A 15,459-nucleotide genomic window follows, 5' to 3' on the forward strand; every position below is an offset into this window, starting at 1 on the left:
TCATTTTCCGTGCCAACAAGTTCCTTGGGGCCACGAACACCCCCCCCCAGGGACCTGCACGTGTCATCTTGGGACACCCAGATTTGGGGAAAAAGGACAATGAAAAAATCTCGAGGGCCTGTAAAGAGGGGGTGGGATGGAGGAACTTAGGGGGCAACATCACAGCCAAAACAAACCTGTGGCCACCAGCCTCAGAAGAGCCCAGGAGACATTGGGTTGACCAACCATCATCGTTGGGTTGGGTAACCCTTGTTGGATTGGCCAACCCTTGATGGATTGGCCAGGCATCGTTGGTTGGGTGACCCTCCCGACCAATCGGATTGGCCAACTACCTTAGGTGTGTCAACCAGCTTGGCTGCTGATAGACCTTTGTTGGGTTGGCCAACCATCACTGGGGCCCTTGGGTGCCCCTCGTGGGCTTAGGTGTCCCCTGCTGATTCTCCTTGTGTTGTTCGTTCCCACCGGGGGTCTCCTATTGGATAGGAGATTGCTGGGTGGCCAGACGTCGTCGAATTGGGCAGCCATCATTGGTTAGTTACCGTTGTTGGCTTGGCTAACTCTGGGTTGGAGGACACATCCACCAGCGTCCCACGTCCATGGGGCCTCTGCAAGGCCAGGCCACGTCTTCGTCCTTGTGAGATGATGGGGACAGCAGAAGTGTAGGAAACGGGGCTCGTCTTCAAATCAAACCAACGTAAAATCACAAAACTGGGGGATGGTGGGAGGGCTCTGACCTCAAAACGAAGCCATAAATGAAAACCAGGCCCACGGAGGACCCTGGAGGAGAGGCCAGGTCTGGGATTTGTCTTGAGGGGGCAGGTTGAAAGGACAAAATTTCCCACCAAACATCGCAACGCTTTAATTTCTGGTTCCTTCCCATCCACCCTCTCACTGGCTCCGCCAGGTGACACCCTGGCTGCACCCACAACCTTGCCACAGCCTCCGTGGTCCCAGCGACCTGCCCCGGCGAGCGGCGGCAGCCTGGACGCGGCCCTCCGAGCTCCCTCGGGCGCTCGGAGGTTGCTGGAGCGTCACTGGTTGTCCTTCATGGTCTTCTGGATCCACTGGGCGTATCTGCAGACCTTGGTGTAGACACCAGGTCTCTTGGGCTGCCCGCATTTCTCCATGCCCCAGGACACGATACCTTGGAGGGTCCCGTTGCAAACCAGAGGTCCCCCGGAGTCACCCTACGGAGAGAGGCGCTGTGAGCCAGCCGTCACCCAACGCTTCTTGGGTTGGCCAACTCCTCGTGGCTTGGCCCACCGCTCTTAGGCCTCATCCCATTGGGTGCCCTCTCATGGTTGGACAACCATTGTTGGCTTGGCCAACCATCGCTGGCTTGGCCAGACATCACCAGTTTGGCCAAGTGCCAGCGGACCCCCAACTGGTTTGACCAACCTTTATTGGGCTGATAAACCATCGGATCAACCAACCCGTGACATCAGGCTCCCTAATTATCCAGCTGCTCCACCACCGTTCCACCAGGACATAACGCTTGGCAGATTCAACCATCACTGGTCAGCCAACCACCACGGCGGCTTGTCCAGAACTCCGTGGGTTGGCCAACCGTCGTTGAGTTGGCCAATTATACTTTGGCTAATTACACTCGCTTTGGCTAATAACACTTTCTTTGGCTAATAACACTCACTTTGGCTAATAACGCTCACCTTGGCTAATGACACTTGCTTTGGCCAATTACACTCGTTTTGCCCAGTTACACTTGATTTGCCCAATTACACCTGATTTGGCCAATTACACTCGTTTTGGCCAATTACACTCATTTTGCCCAATTACACTTTTTTTGCCCAATTACACTTGATTTGGCCAATTACACTTGATTTGGCCAATTACACTCGTTTTGCCCAATTACACTCATTTTGCCCAATTACACTTGATTTGGCCAATTACACTCGTTTTGCCCAATTACACTCGTTTTGCCCAATTACACTCATTTTGCCCAATTACACTTTTTTGCCCAATTACACTCTTTTTGCCCAATTACACTTCTTTTTTTTTGCCCAATTACACTTGCTCTGCCCAATCCTCATTTGGTTGAAGAACTCCCTGGCCTGAAGAACTCCCTGGCTGGTCCAACCCCCATCGGTTGTGCCGGCACCCGATTGGTTGAACGCTTTTTGGCCAACCCTTTGGGACCGTGTTGGCCAACCCTCGTTGGGTTGAAAACATCGCTGGCTTCTCTAACTCGTGTTGGCCAACCCTCGCTGGGTTCGCGAGCCACCGTGAAGACCACCGACCCCATCGCGACGACCGGGGGACGCGTCCCCTTGGTCCGCCTTGCAGACAGCCCCCGGTGGCAGCGGTGGAAGGAGGACATCATGGCCGTACCTGGCAGGAATCCCTACCGCCTTGGAGGCTCCCGGCGCAAATCATGTTCTCGGTGATGGAGCCGGGGTATAACCGCTTGCACTCAGCCGTCGAGAAGATGGTGACGGTGACGCACTGCAAGACGTCCGGGTAAGAGACTGAGATGGGAAACGGAGGGGAGGGGAGAAAGAAACCAGAGCAATCGACCCGGGAACCGGCAGAAATTTGCCCCCCCCGAACTCCCAGCGCCGACTCCCCCGTCCTGGGGAAGAGGGCGTTGCGTCTTCCCCGGGGTCTCACGCGGAGGTGGCTTCTCCTGACTGTTTTGGGGTGGAAAAAGGTGCTGTTTGGGGCTGTTTCCACGCTCCGGGCTGGAAAGTCACCCATGGAGACTCATTGCATCATGGGCAAAACCTCCCTCGGTTGGGCATTTCCAGAGGGGAACGCCAAAAATAAGGAATTTCTGCCCCAAAAAGGTCTGATGTGAAAACAGTCACACAGAGGCTGAGGAACCAGGACTTGCCCAATCCATCCCTTTTTTTCCACCGTGATTCGGGGTCTTCTCTTAAACTGACTTAATTTACGTTTTCCTTTCATTTCCTCTAATTTAATTTTAGGGTGTTTCTCTTTAGTTTCACATTATCTTCTTCCACCTGCTCACTCTTCCTTCCTTCCTTCCTTCCTTCCTTCCTTCCTTCCTTCCTTCCTTTCTTTCTTTCTCTCTCTCTCTCTCCTCTCTTTATTTCTCTTTCTTCTCTTTCTTCTTTCTTTCTTTTTCTTTCTTATAAAAAAAATCTCTTTTAATTTTACTCTGTTCCCTTCTGTTCTCCTTAACTAATTTCCCTTCATTTTGTTTAATTGCCTTTATTTTAACTTTTCTCCCCTTCCTTCGCCTTACTTCCCTTTGTCACTTGATCACATTTGATCCCGTTTACTTCTCGTTTAACCCACCACTCAATTCACAGGGCTTTAGGTGCTTTGAGGCTATTCCCTCTGGTTTCTTTCCATTGCAATTTGTTGAGTTTTTGGTAAAAGTTAACCCGATTTCACGTTATTTCCTTCCTGTTCCTCCTCTGCTGCCCTGTTCTGTTCCTATTTTTTAGGAGAGGACCCAGGTGTCCAGTGGACGACCCAGGTGTCCAGGAGAGGACCTTGGTGTCCAGGAGAAGACCCAGGTGTCCAGGAGAGGACATGGGTGTCCAGGAGAGGACCCAGGTGTCCAGGGGATGACCTAAGTGTCCAGGAGAGGACACGGGTGTCCAGGAGGACACTTGGGTGTTCAGGAGAGGAACAAAGTGCCAAGGAGAGAGCCCAGATGTCCAGGAGGGGACCCAGGCATCCAGGAGGGGCCGCTGGCACTGGGTACCTTCTGGGGAGGTGGTGGCCCCCCAACCCGACGTGGTGCAGGTGGTGCCAGGCACTGGGGGGCAGGAGGCCACGGGGACGGGCTGGATCCTCTCGGTGAGGGTGACGGGTGTCAGGAGCTTGATCAGCATGATGTCGTTGTCCTTGGTGCTGGGGTTGTATTTGGGGTGAGGCACCAGCTTCTGCACCATCTTCCGCTCCTCGCCCCATTCCCGCGTGAAGAGGTTGTGCTTGCCCAGGCGGATGGTGGTGATCCTGCAGCACCCAAGGGACATGCGTGGGACGGGTGGCGAGGTGGCCAGGAGATGGGGATCGTGGTCATTTGTGCGGGGCTTGGAGACCACGGTGTGGCCATGGCTTTTGTGGGGCAAAGCATGATGGGACTGCAGCATGGCTAGGGCATGTGCTGGTCATGGCATGCATGGAACATGGCGTGGCTCATGAAGAAGGAGATAGTGGTGCAGTCATGGCACGTGTTGGCCATGAACATGGCCAAAACATGTGTGAGACATGATGTGGTCCATGGACATGGAGACCATGGTGCAACCATGGCATACAATGGTCATGGCATGGCCAAGATGTGTAGGACATGATGTGGTCCATGAACATGGAGACCATGGTGCAACCATGGCATGCGTTGATCACGTCATGGCCAAGACGTGTAGGACATGATGTGGTCCATGAACATAGAGACCATGGTGCAACCATGGCATGCGTTTGTCACAACATGGCCAGGACCCATCTAGACCATATCATGGCCACACCAACACGTGGGACCACAGGACCACGACACAGCACACACACGTAGGCCATCGTGACCATGGCACGCTCACGACTCAGGGGACACAGCACATGCGTGACACGCGTGACACTCATGACGGTGCCCTTACCCTGGCGTGGTGCAGTGGGCCGCCGTCACCACCCACTGCCTGGCCACCAGGACGCCGCCGCAGTAGAGCTTGTACATGTCGAGGATGGCCACCTGCCACGGCTGGGAGTGGGGCTCACAGTCCATGCCGCCCACCACGCGCGTGTCACCTGCCACCGAGGACACTGCAAGGCATGATGGGGGTGGGAATTGACGTGTCAGCACCTCCACGTGCGTGTGCGACGCTGGTCAGACCCTTCGCCCTTGCACTCACCCATGGACGCCACCAAGACCAAGGCTCCCAACAGCTTCACTCGGTCCCATGGCCGGGGGGCCACCATGGCTTGCACCTCCATCGATGTGGACACTGTGGGGGCAGAAGGGTGGTGGTTGTGTGGGGCTATGCATTTTGAGGGTGGCACCGAAGTATCTCTGCACCCTTTTTGGGGTCACTATGGCAGCTCTACACATTTCTTGGGAGGGTTATGGAATCTCCAAGACATTTTGGGGGGTCATTATGGCAGCCCTACACATTTTGGGGGGCATTTATAATAGCTCCAAACCATTTTTTTGGTGCATTATGGCAGCCCTACACATTTCTTGGGGAAGTTCTCGTAGCTCCGAACTATTTTAGGGGCATTATGGAAGCCTTACACATTTCTTGAGGGGTTTATGGTAGATCTGAACCATTTTAGGGGGGCATTGTAGCAGCTCTACACGTTTCTTGGGAGGGTTATGCAATCTCCGAGACATTTTTGGGGTCATCATGGCAGCCCTACACGTTTCTTGGGGGGGTTTCTGGTAGCTCCAAACCATGTTGGGGGTTCTGGCACTATGGTGGGGGTCTCCGCAGTCCCCTCCGCCCGCCGCTGGGAGCTGCACGATTCGCCCCGTCATCGTGCTTTTGCAATGGCGACATCATTATGCCAAGTGCCACGGCAGCAATCAACACAGTCATTGTTAATGAGGCCCGTAATTATGGGCCCCACCAACTCCTCCGCCTCCCCCTCCTTGTCTCGGGGCGGTTGACCTTCCAGCACCCCACACTGCCCTCGGATGCCTCCCTCGGGCTGTGGCAGAGGGTTGGGGCCCCCCTCCCGTAGTTTTGGGGCATGGTTCTTCAAGGCTGTGGGGTGAACGACCCTTGGATGTGGGTCGTTGCTCCTCAAGGATGTGGGGCATGGTCCCCATGGCTGTGGGTCAAAGCTCCCCATGGTTCTGGATCATGGGTTGGAGACACCCAACTTTAGGAGTCGTGGTTCTCCATGGCCATGGGTTGTTGTCCCATGTGGGGTTGGGTCCGTGCTCCCCATGGCCATGGGTTGTGGTCCCCCATGGCTGTGGGTCCTGGTCCCCATGGTTGTGGGTCATGGTCCCCCATGGCCATCGATTGGAGGCACCCATAACTGAGGGTCATTGCTCCCCATGAAGAGGCGTTGTGGGCCCCATGGAGGTGGGTCAGGGTAGCCTACGACTGTGGGTCACGGTTCCCACGGCCGTGGGTTGGAGCCACCCATGGGTGTGGGGCACCACTCCCTGTGGATGCATGGTGGGCCCCATGGACGTGGGGCTGGGGATGAGGATGGAGGTGGGGTGGGGAAGGAGGGAGAATGGGGATCAAAGCATGGAGGAACAAGGGTGGAGAAGGAGAGATGGAGACCAGAGGTGGAGCAAACGTGGAGAAGGATGGAGGAAAGGAGGGAGGGAGGGAGGGAAGGAAGAAAAGGAAGGAAGGAAGGAAGATGAAGGAAAAGGAAGGAAGGAAGACAAGTCAACCATTCTGCATCATTTGTGACAATGAAGTTCGGGGATGGAGGCCAGGAGAGATGGACGGCGGTCAGGGACTCAGAGATAAAGCAACCACGGAGAAGAAATCACAAAACGGTTGGAAGGGACTTCAAAACCCTTCTAATTCTGCCCCCCTGCCATGGACAGGGCCACCTCCCACCAGGCTAGGTCACCCAAAGCCCCATCCAATGTGGCCTTGAGAACCTCCAGGGATGGGGCATCCCCGGCTCCTCTGGGTAACCTGTTCTGGTGCCTCCCCACCCATGGAAAACTTCCGCAAGGAAGGATGGGTGGAGATGGGGCAAGGAGGGGTGGAAATTGGGGATGGAGCAAGCAAGGAGGGGCGGATGGAGGTCGGGGATGGAGAAAGAGAGGAGGGGTGGATGAAGAAAGGAGGGGTGGATGGAGGTCGAGGATGGAGCAAGGAAGAAAGGATAGATGGAGGTCGAGGATGGAGGAAGAAAGGAGGGGTGGATGGAGGAGGAGAGGGGTGGAGGGGGGTCAGGGATGGAGAAAGGAAGGAGACGTGGATGGAGGCTGGGAATGGAGCAAACAAGGAAGGATGCAGAGGTTGGGGACGGGACAAAGAAGAAGGATGGATGGGTGGAGGCTGGGGATGGAGAAAGAAGGAGGGAAGGACGGAGGCTGAGGACAGAGCAGAGAAGGAAGCAGGGATGGAGGCTGGGGATGGAGCAAGGAGGAGGAATGGACGGAGGCTGGAGATGGAGAGAAGAAGGAGGGATGGATGGAGGCTGGAGACAGAGCAAGAAGGAGGAGTGGATGGAGGCTGGAGATGGAACAATAGGGAGGAGCGGATGGAGGCCGGGGACAGAATGAACAAGGAAGGATGGATGGAGGCTGGGGACGAAGTAGGGATGGACAGAGAGCAGGGCCACCAGGTGGAGATCATGACCATGGACCACGGCCTCCCTTTGGAGCCTCCCCCCCCCCACCCTCTGCCCTCCACCCCCACCCCACCAAACCTCTCCACAGGTCCCCGCTGTGCCCCGCGGGGGCCGGGGAGGCCTCCCCGCTCCTGAGGCTCGCGTGTCCTCCCCTCCGCGCCGGGAAGAAGCGTTCCGACCGGCCCTGACGTGTCTCCTTCTCCTCCTTCTCCTCCTCCTCCTCTTCCTCCTCCGACGCCGCCGCTCCGCGCCCGTCCCTCCCACGTGAGCGCCGCCGGTTTTATAACGGCGTCGGGGCCCGGCTCGTCCCGCCCCGAGGCCGAGCGTGGAGGCCGCCTTCCCTAATCCTCCCCTAATCCCTCGGCACCGCCTCGCCCGGCCTCCCTCGTGCTCTCTCCGGGGCGGCGCTTGCTGATTGGTCGGCCGGAGCTCACCGATTGGCTGGTTGGAACCTCCTGGTCGGATGGACGGAGGTTGCTGATTGGATCCCCGCCCGGCGGCGGTGGTAGGGAAGAGCTGATTGGACGGCCGTGCCGTGGGAACAACGGCGTGGCAGGTGCTGGTAGTTCTGGGGAACGGCGCGTGCTGATTGGCTGGCTGGGTCTGGAGTTGAGGTGCTGATTGGCCAGCAAGCTGTGGGAACCAACGACAGATGATTGGGTGGCTGTGTTGGAGGCAAACGCATGGCATTGGCTGGTGGCTTTGGAGGCCGATGTGAGCTGGTTGGCTGGTGACTTTGGAAATGGGTCTGTGCTGATTGGCCAGCTGGCTTTGAGATGGGGGCGTGCTCATTGGCTGATGGCCGTAGAGGCCAGCATGTGCTGATTGGCCAGCTGCCTTGGCCAGCCAGCAAGCCCCGTTGGCCAATCATCTTGAGAGACCAGCACGTGCTGATTGGCCAGTTGGCTTTGTAGACCGACACTTTCTGATTGGACAGCTGGCTTTGTAGGTCAGCACTTTCTGATTGGCCAGTTGGCTTTGTTGATCGAAACATGCTGATTGGCCAGCTGGCTTTGTAGACCAGCACGTGCTGATTGGCCAGCTGGCTTTGTAGATGAACTCTTTCTGATTGGCCAGTTGGCTTTGTTGGCCAACCATCTTTGGAAACCACTGTGTGCTGATTGGCCAGTTGGCTTTGGAGCCTTGCACGTGCCGATTGGCCAATCAGGCTGGCCTTGAAGACCAGAGCAGAAGAAGACCAAAGCCAGAGGTTCCCCAGCTCCTTCATCACGCGTGCCCCTAGGGGGAGCTGTCACCCCACACCGCTTGCACATGCACAGGGGGCGGAGTTTCCAGCAAGGGGGCGTGGCCACGAGTTTGGAGGGGCGGGGCTTGCCCACCCCGGGGTGTAAATCTGAAGCGGGGTGTAAGCAGTGTAAACAGGGCGGTGCGGCTTCTCGGGCGGCGCCGCGCGCCGCGGGCACAACCAGACTGGTTCTCTCAGTGGGGGGAGGCCTTCGTTAGCGGCCTCCTCGTTAGCGAGCGCTTAATTGGTGCCAATTAGGGCAGCCCACGCGCTGCCAGGAGGAGCAGGTTCCCTGCTTTGCTCCTGGTTGACGCAGCCTGTGCTAACCCTGGGTGGCCCAGTGGTGGTGGGTCCGTGGGACACGTGGGCTATGGCCTCCAGAGGAGGACACGCGTGGCCGTGGGGTGATGGTTACGGTCACCAGGTGGGACATGAAGTTGTGGGGCACCAGCTGGGAATTCTCCAGCTGCGGGCATGTTCTGTAGGGCTGGACACACGTGGCCTCCTCCTGTGTACACGTGTGGCCTCCTCCTGCGGACATATGTGGCCTCCAGACCTGGACGCGTGTGTTCTCCAGACTTGGACACATGTCCTACAGATGTGGACACGTGTGTCCTCCAGAACTGGACACGTGTCCTCTACACTTTGATATAAGTCTTCCAGACCTGGACACGTGTGGCCATAGATGTGTGGTTGCAGGTTGCCACCATGGCCACCAGCACCAGATGTAGGGTTCCAGGTTGCCCACCGTGGTCACCAGCACCAGAAGGTCATGGTTCCAGGTTGACCACCAAGCCCACCATCCCCAAACACTCATGGCCATGAGTTGCCCACCTTCCTCCAGAACCCCCACAGACGCACCATCCTCACGGCAGCCATGTTCCCCCACGCTTCTCCCCCTCCCCACATCCACATGATACCACAGGGCAGCCACTTTCTAGAGGACTTTATTCCAGGAGCTCCTCCCCAGGATGAGAGAAGTGGGGAGCAGACCCAGAAGCGCATGGTGGGTTCTCAAGCGTGGCTCTTCCTCCTGATGGTGTCGTGGATCCAGGCGGTGAACTCGCAGACGCGGGTGTAGACGCCGGGCTTGCCCCGCCGCCCGCACACTTGCATGCCCCACGAGACGATGCCCTGCAGCTCGTCCTTGCACACCAGCGGCCCCCCCCGAGTCGCCCTGGAGGACAGAGGCACCCAGTGAGATGGTCCCCACCATCTCACCAGAGCCCAACTAGATGGTTGTGGTGGCCAACACAATAGGATGGTCGTGTTGGGAGCCCAACTGGATGGTTGGGGTGGCCAACACAACGGGATGGTCATGTTGGGAGCCCAACTGGATGGTTGTGGTGGCCAACACGATGAGATAATCATCTTGGGAGCCCAACTGGATGGTTGTGGTGGCCAACCCAATGGGATGGTCACGTTGGGAGCCCAACTGAATGGTTGTGGAGGCCATCCCAGTTAGATCGTAATTCTTGGAGCCCAACTGGATGGTTTTGATGGCCAACCCAACAGGATAATCACGTTGGGAGCCCAACTGGATGGTTTTGATGGCCAACCCAATGAGATGGTCATGTTGGGAGCCCAACTGGATGCTTGTGGTGGCCAACCCAATGAGATGGTCATGTTGGGAGCCCAACTGGATGGTTGTGGTGGCCAACCCAACGGGATGGTGATGTTGGGAGCCCAACTGGATGGTTGTGGTGGCCATCCCAGTTAGATCGTAATTCTTGGAGCCCAACTGGATAGTTTTGAAGGCCAACCCAACAGGGTGGTCATGCTGGGAGCCTAACTGGATGGTTACCCCCTGGGGGGGGTCCTTATAACACCCAGAAGTCTGTGCATTACCTGGGGGGTCCCTATAGCATCCATAGGGTCTCCGTAACACCCTGCAGGTCCCTACAGCACCCTGGCAGCCTCTTTAGCTCCAAGGATGTCCCCATGATGCTTAGGGGTCCCTATAGCTCCCAGGGGCCTGCAGAGCACCCGGGGGTCCCTAGAGCAGCCAGGGATCCATATGGAGCTTGTCGGGGGGTCCCTATGGCATTCTGGGGGTCTTTACAACACCTAGGGGTCCTAATAGCACCCAAGGGTTCTCTCTTGCACCCAGGGTGCCGAGCGATGCTTGGTGGGCCCTGTAGCACCCAGGCATGCCTATGGTGCTTAGGGACAGGTATGGGGACACCTACGGCACCCAGGTGGTCCCTATAGCAGCTGGGGGTCCCCACGGTACTTAGCGGGGGGGGGGGGCTTGAAGCAGCCGAGACCCCCCAGAGCTGATCTTCCACCAGAAATGGAGACCTCCACTGGTCCTCAGCAGGGTGTGAGGTGCCCCCCCCCAACCCCAGTTCCTCTCCTTTGGTCTCTCCTCGGGGACAAGGCGGGTGAAGCCACCCACCCATGGGTGCAGCGCCCCACGGCCAACCCGCCGCCGCCAGACCCACCTGGCAGGAGTCGGTGCCCCCTGAGCTGAGCCCGGCACAGAGCATGTTCCTGGTGATGCCCTTGGGGTAGAGCTTGCCGCACTCCTCGTTGGAGATGGTGTAGACCACGCCGCACTGGAGGATGTCGGGGAAGTAGCCTGGGGATGGTGGGACATGGTGAGGGGACCCAGGTCACCCTTTGCCCCATGGGAAGGGTCCCCAGGGGGCTCCGGTGCAATGGGATCAGCTCCCTCCTAAGGTGACGTGGCCCCATCATGGGAGACTTGCTCCAAGGTGAGGGCTGAGCGGCCACAGTGGAGATGATTTGATGTCTCCTTTGGTCATGGTGTGGAGAATGGAGACCTCCAATGGACCCAGGAAGCCCCACCCACAAAGAGGTATCCCCAAGATGTTGAGATGTCCCCAAGATGTCCCCAGGATGCAAAGGTATCTCCAAGACATTGTGATGTCCTCAAGATGCCAAGATATCCCCAAGATATTCCCAAGAGTCCAAGATGTCTCCAAGCTGTCCCCAAGAGGCCAAGATGTCCCCAAGACCTTCTCAAGACATTGAGATGTCCCCAAGTGGCCAACACGTCCCCAGGACACCAAGATGTCCCCAAGACATTGAGATGTCCCTAAGAGGCCAAGATGTCCCCAAAATACCCAAGATGTCCTCAAGACATTGAGATGTCCCCAAGAGGCCAAGATGTCCTCAAGACACCAAGCTGTTCCCAAGCTGTCCTCAAGACTTTGAGACATCCCCAAGAAGCCAAGATGTCCCCAAGACATTGAGATGTCCCCAAGACACCCAGATGTTCCAAGACACCAAGCTGTTCTCAAGACACCAAGAAGTCCCCAAACTGTCCCCAGAACAACCTGCCCAGCTGCCCACAAGACACTGAGACATCACCAGGCCACCCAGCTGTCCCCCCAGGTCCCTCAAGAGCCCACCACACGTCACGAGGAGATGTTCCCACCGACCTTCAGGGCTGCTGGTGCTGCCCCAGCCCGACACGATGCACTCGGTGTTGGGCGGCGGGCATCTTCTGGGGAGGGCCACGGGCTGGACGTGGTCAGTGAAGCGCACGGGCTTCTGGAGCTTCAGCAGCATGATGTCGTTGTCATGGGTGGTGGGGTTGTAGCCGGGGTGGACGAAGGCCTGGGCCGAGTTGATGCACTGCTCCGTCCCCTCCTTGGCCTTCAGGCTGTGGTCGCCCATGCGGATGGGGATGGACCTGGGCAAGGAGGTGGAGAAAAGGGACTGCGGTGAGGCTCAGTGGTGGCTGGGGCAGAGGCCAAGGGCAAGGAGAGGTCCAAGCCGTGGAGGTTGGGAGGAGCCGGGTGGTGATGAAGCTTCCTGGCCTCCGTGAAAGAAGGGCAAAAGGCTTCTTCTGGGTTTCTTGGGGACGGCAATATTGGGAGCCCAACTGGATGGTTGTGGTGGCCAACACAACGGGATGGTGATGTTGGGAGCACAACTGGATGGTTCTTGAGGCCATAGAGGTGACCTCCTTGGCCACCCAGTCCCAAGTGACATCGTGGCTGCTGGGAAAATGTCCCCAGAAGGCTGAAGGGTGGTGAGGAGGACCTCAGGTAGACCCAACCCCATGATGACCACAACATCCACTCTTGATCTTCTCCACCTCCACGTTGAGACCAATCCCCAGCAGGACCTGGTGACCCTGGCCTCCCCATTGGCCCAACAAAGGGCCCTCAGCCCACCAACCCCCACCCCAGCTGGGGCCACCCCACCTCTTGGTGTCGCAGTGGGCGGCCGTCAGCACCCAGAACTTGTCGATGAGGACCCCGCCGCAGTGGATGTTGTTCTGGGGGCCCAGCAGGACCGCCTGGTAGGGGTGGCGCTTCTTCTGGCAGCTGTGGCCCCCCACGATCCGGTTCTCGTCCCCCGTGGCCGCTGTGGGATGGGAGCCAGGGTTCAGCCCTCCCAGTACCTCCCAGTTCCTCCCAGTGCCTCCCAGTTCCTTCCTTCTCAGTTTCTTCCCAGGTCCTTCCCAGTTCCTTCCCCGTTCCTCCCCGTCTAAGGGTCCTCAGAACCTCCCCACATCGCCTCTGTGCCCTCCCAGTTGCTCCCGTTCCCTCCCAGTTCCCCCAGTGACCTCTCACTTCCCACCTACTGCCTGCCAGGGTCTCCCAGTGCCTCCCAGTTCCTTCCGTCCCAGTTCCTTCCCAGTGCCTCCCAGTTTCTTCCTTCCCAGTTCCTTCCCAGTTCCTCCCCATCTAAGGGTCCTCAGGGCCTCCGCGTGTCACCTTCCTGCCCTTCCAGTTGCTCCCGTTCCCTCCCAGTTCTCCCAGTGATCTCTCACTTCCCACCTACTACCTCCCAGTGCCCTCCCAGTTCCCTCCCAGCGCCTCCCAGTTCTTTCCCAATGCGGCCTCACTTCCTCGCCATTGTCCCCAGTGCCTCCCAGTGCCTCCCACTGCTGGCCAGGTCTTCCCAGTAGCCTCTGGTTCCCACCCAGTAACTCCCAGTGACCCCAGTCTCCTCCAGCTCTCTTCCCGTCTCCTCAGTGGCTCCCAGTTGCCTCCCAGTGCTTCCCCCTTTTCTTCCCATGCCCCACCAGTGTGCTCCCAGTGCCCCCAGTTCACCCCCAGTTCCTTCCCAGTGCAACCTGTTGTCATCCCAGTCCCTCCTACACCTCACCAGTGCTCCCAGTGCTCCCCATGCCCCCCAGCACTCCTTCAGTGTCCCAGTATCCCCCAGTACCCTCCATTTGCCTCCCAGTGCCTCCAGTTTCCCTCCCATCCATACCAGTACACTCCCACTATCTCCCAGTGTCCCCAGTTCACCCTCAGCTCCCTCCCAGTATCCCTCGGTGCCCTCTAGTGCCTCCCAGTACTTCCTCTGTCCCTCCCACTCACACCAGTATGCTCCCAGTGTCCCCAGTTCACCTCCACCTCTTTCCCAGTACTCCCCAGTGCCTCCCAGGGTCTCCTCATTCTGCCCCACTGCCACCAGTACAATCCCAGTGCCTCCCATTCCCTCTCACCCCCCTCCCAGTGCCTCCCTAGTGCCCCCAGTGCCCTCCCAGTTCCCCCCAGTGGCTTCTCAGCACCTCCCAGTCCCCCCCCAGTTCCCTTCAGTTGCCTCACAGCCCCTCCTGGTGCCCCCCAGTTTCCTTCCAGTTCCCCCCAGTGCCCCCCAGCACCATCCCAGTGCCCCCTGGTGCCTTCCCAGTGCACTGCAGCACACACAGCACCTTCCCAGTGGCCCCCCAGTTCACTCCCAGTGCACCCCAGCAGCACCCAGTTCCCTCCAGTGCTCCCTACTGCACACTCCCAGTGCCCCCAGCACCATCCCAGTACCACCCAGTCCCCCCAGTGCACCCTAGGGACCTCCCAGTGCCCACCAGACCCCTCCAACGTCTTCCCACTCCCTTCCTATTCCCCTCCAGTTCACTTCCAGCACCTCCCAGTTCTTCCCAGTACCCCACAGTTCCCTCCCAATTTCCTCCCAGTGCCTATCAGTTCCTTACCAATTCCCTCCCAGTATCTTCAATCGCTCCCAGTGCCCACCAGTTCCTCCCAGCTGCCTCATAGTGCCCCCATCTTCCCCCCCAGTCCCTCCCAAACCCTCCCAGTGTCCCCCAGTTCCCTCCCAGTGCCCCCCAGTTCCCTCCCAGTGCCCCCCAGTGCCCTCCCAGTTCCCTCCCAGTGCCCCCCAGTTGCCTCCCACTCCCTCCCAATGCCCCCAGTCCCCTCCCACTCCCTCCTAGTCCCCTCCCAGTGCCCCCCAGTGCCCTCCCAGTGCCTCCCAGTCCCTCCCAGTCCCCTCACCAGCAGCCAGCAGCAGCAGGGGCAGGAGGCGCTCCATGGCGGCAGAGGACGGGGACCTGGAGGCTGCCGAGGCCGGGCCCGGCCCTTTAAATCCCCGGGGGGGGCCCCGCCCCAGCAGGTTGGGGTGGGGTCAGTGGGGACACGCCCACCACTCCCAGTGCTCCCAGTGCTCCCAGTGTCCCCAGTGATACCAGTGATACCAGTGATACCAGTGATACCAGTGCCTAAATCCTAGTGTTTCCAGTGCTCCCAGTGTCCCCAGTGCCCCCGTGACCCCAGTGACCCCAGTGCTCCCAGTGATTCCAGTGTTCCCAGTGATCCCAGTAATCCCATTGGTCCCAGTGATCCCAGTGCCCCAGCGCTCCCAGTGTTCCCAGTACCCTGGTGCTCCCAGTGCTCCCAGTGTCCCCAGTGCCCCAGTGCTCCCAGTGTCCCCAGTGCCCCAGTGCTCCCAGTGCCCTAGTGCCCCAGGGACCCCAGTGCTCTCAGTGATTCCAGTGCTCCCAGTGCTCCCAGTAATCCCATTGGTCCCAGTGATCCCAGTGCCCCAGTGCTCCCAGTGGTCCCAGTGCCCCAGTGCTCCCAGTGATTCCAGTGCTCCCAGTGATTCCAGTGTTCCCAGTGATCCCAGTAATCCCATTGGTCCCAGTGATCCCAGTGCTCCCAGTGTCCCCAGTGCCCCAGTGCTCCCAGTGATTCCAGTGCTCCCAGTGATCCCAGTAATCCCATTGGTCCCAGTGC

General features: G+C 58.5%; 2 protein-coding genes across 2 annotated transcripts; both read right to left on the reverse strand.

Moving 5' to 3' along the window:
• Nucleotides 1-1,031: 1,031 nt before the first annotated feature.
• Nucleotides 1,032-5,455, reverse strand: LOC118160104 (kallikrein-14-like). The gene is made up of 6 exons (XM_035314638.1): nucleotides 5,338-5,455; nucleotides 4,833-4,925; nucleotides 4,581-4,743; nucleotides 3,692-3,945; nucleotides 2,347-2,483; nucleotides 1,032-1,187 (listed from the first exon to the last, which is right to left on the reverse strand). The coding sequence occupies exons 1-6, from the start codon at nucleotides 5,453-5,455 to the stop codon at nucleotides 1,032-1,034; spliced, it is 921 nt and encodes a 306-aa protein (XP_035170529.1).
• Nucleotides 5,456-9,428: 3,973 nt separating this feature from the next.
• LOC118160105 (trypsin-like) lies at nucleotides 9,429-14,772 on the reverse strand. Its single transcript, XM_035314639.1, is given in 6 exon segments — nucleotides 9,429-9,664; nucleotides 9,666-9,674; nucleotides 10,942-11,078; nucleotides 11,905-12,158; nucleotides 12,676-12,838; nucleotides 14,719-14,772. Coding segments are annotated over 6 exon segments (753 nt in total). The 5' UTR covers nucleotides 14,756-14,772; the 3' UTR covers nucleotides 9,429-9,511.
• Between the last annotated feature and the right edge of the window lie 687 nt (nucleotides 14,773-15,459).

The sequence above is a fragment of the Oxyura jamaicensis genome, unplaced genomic scaffold (assembly GCF_011077185.1).
Source record: "Oxyura jamaicensis isolate SHBP4307 breed ruddy duck unplaced genomic scaffold, BPBGC_Ojam_1.0 oxyUn_random_OJ97110, whole genome shotgun sequence".
Taxonomy (NCBI): domain Eukaryota; kingdom Metazoa; phylum Chordata; class Aves; order Anseriformes; family Anatidae; genus Oxyura; species Oxyura jamaicensis.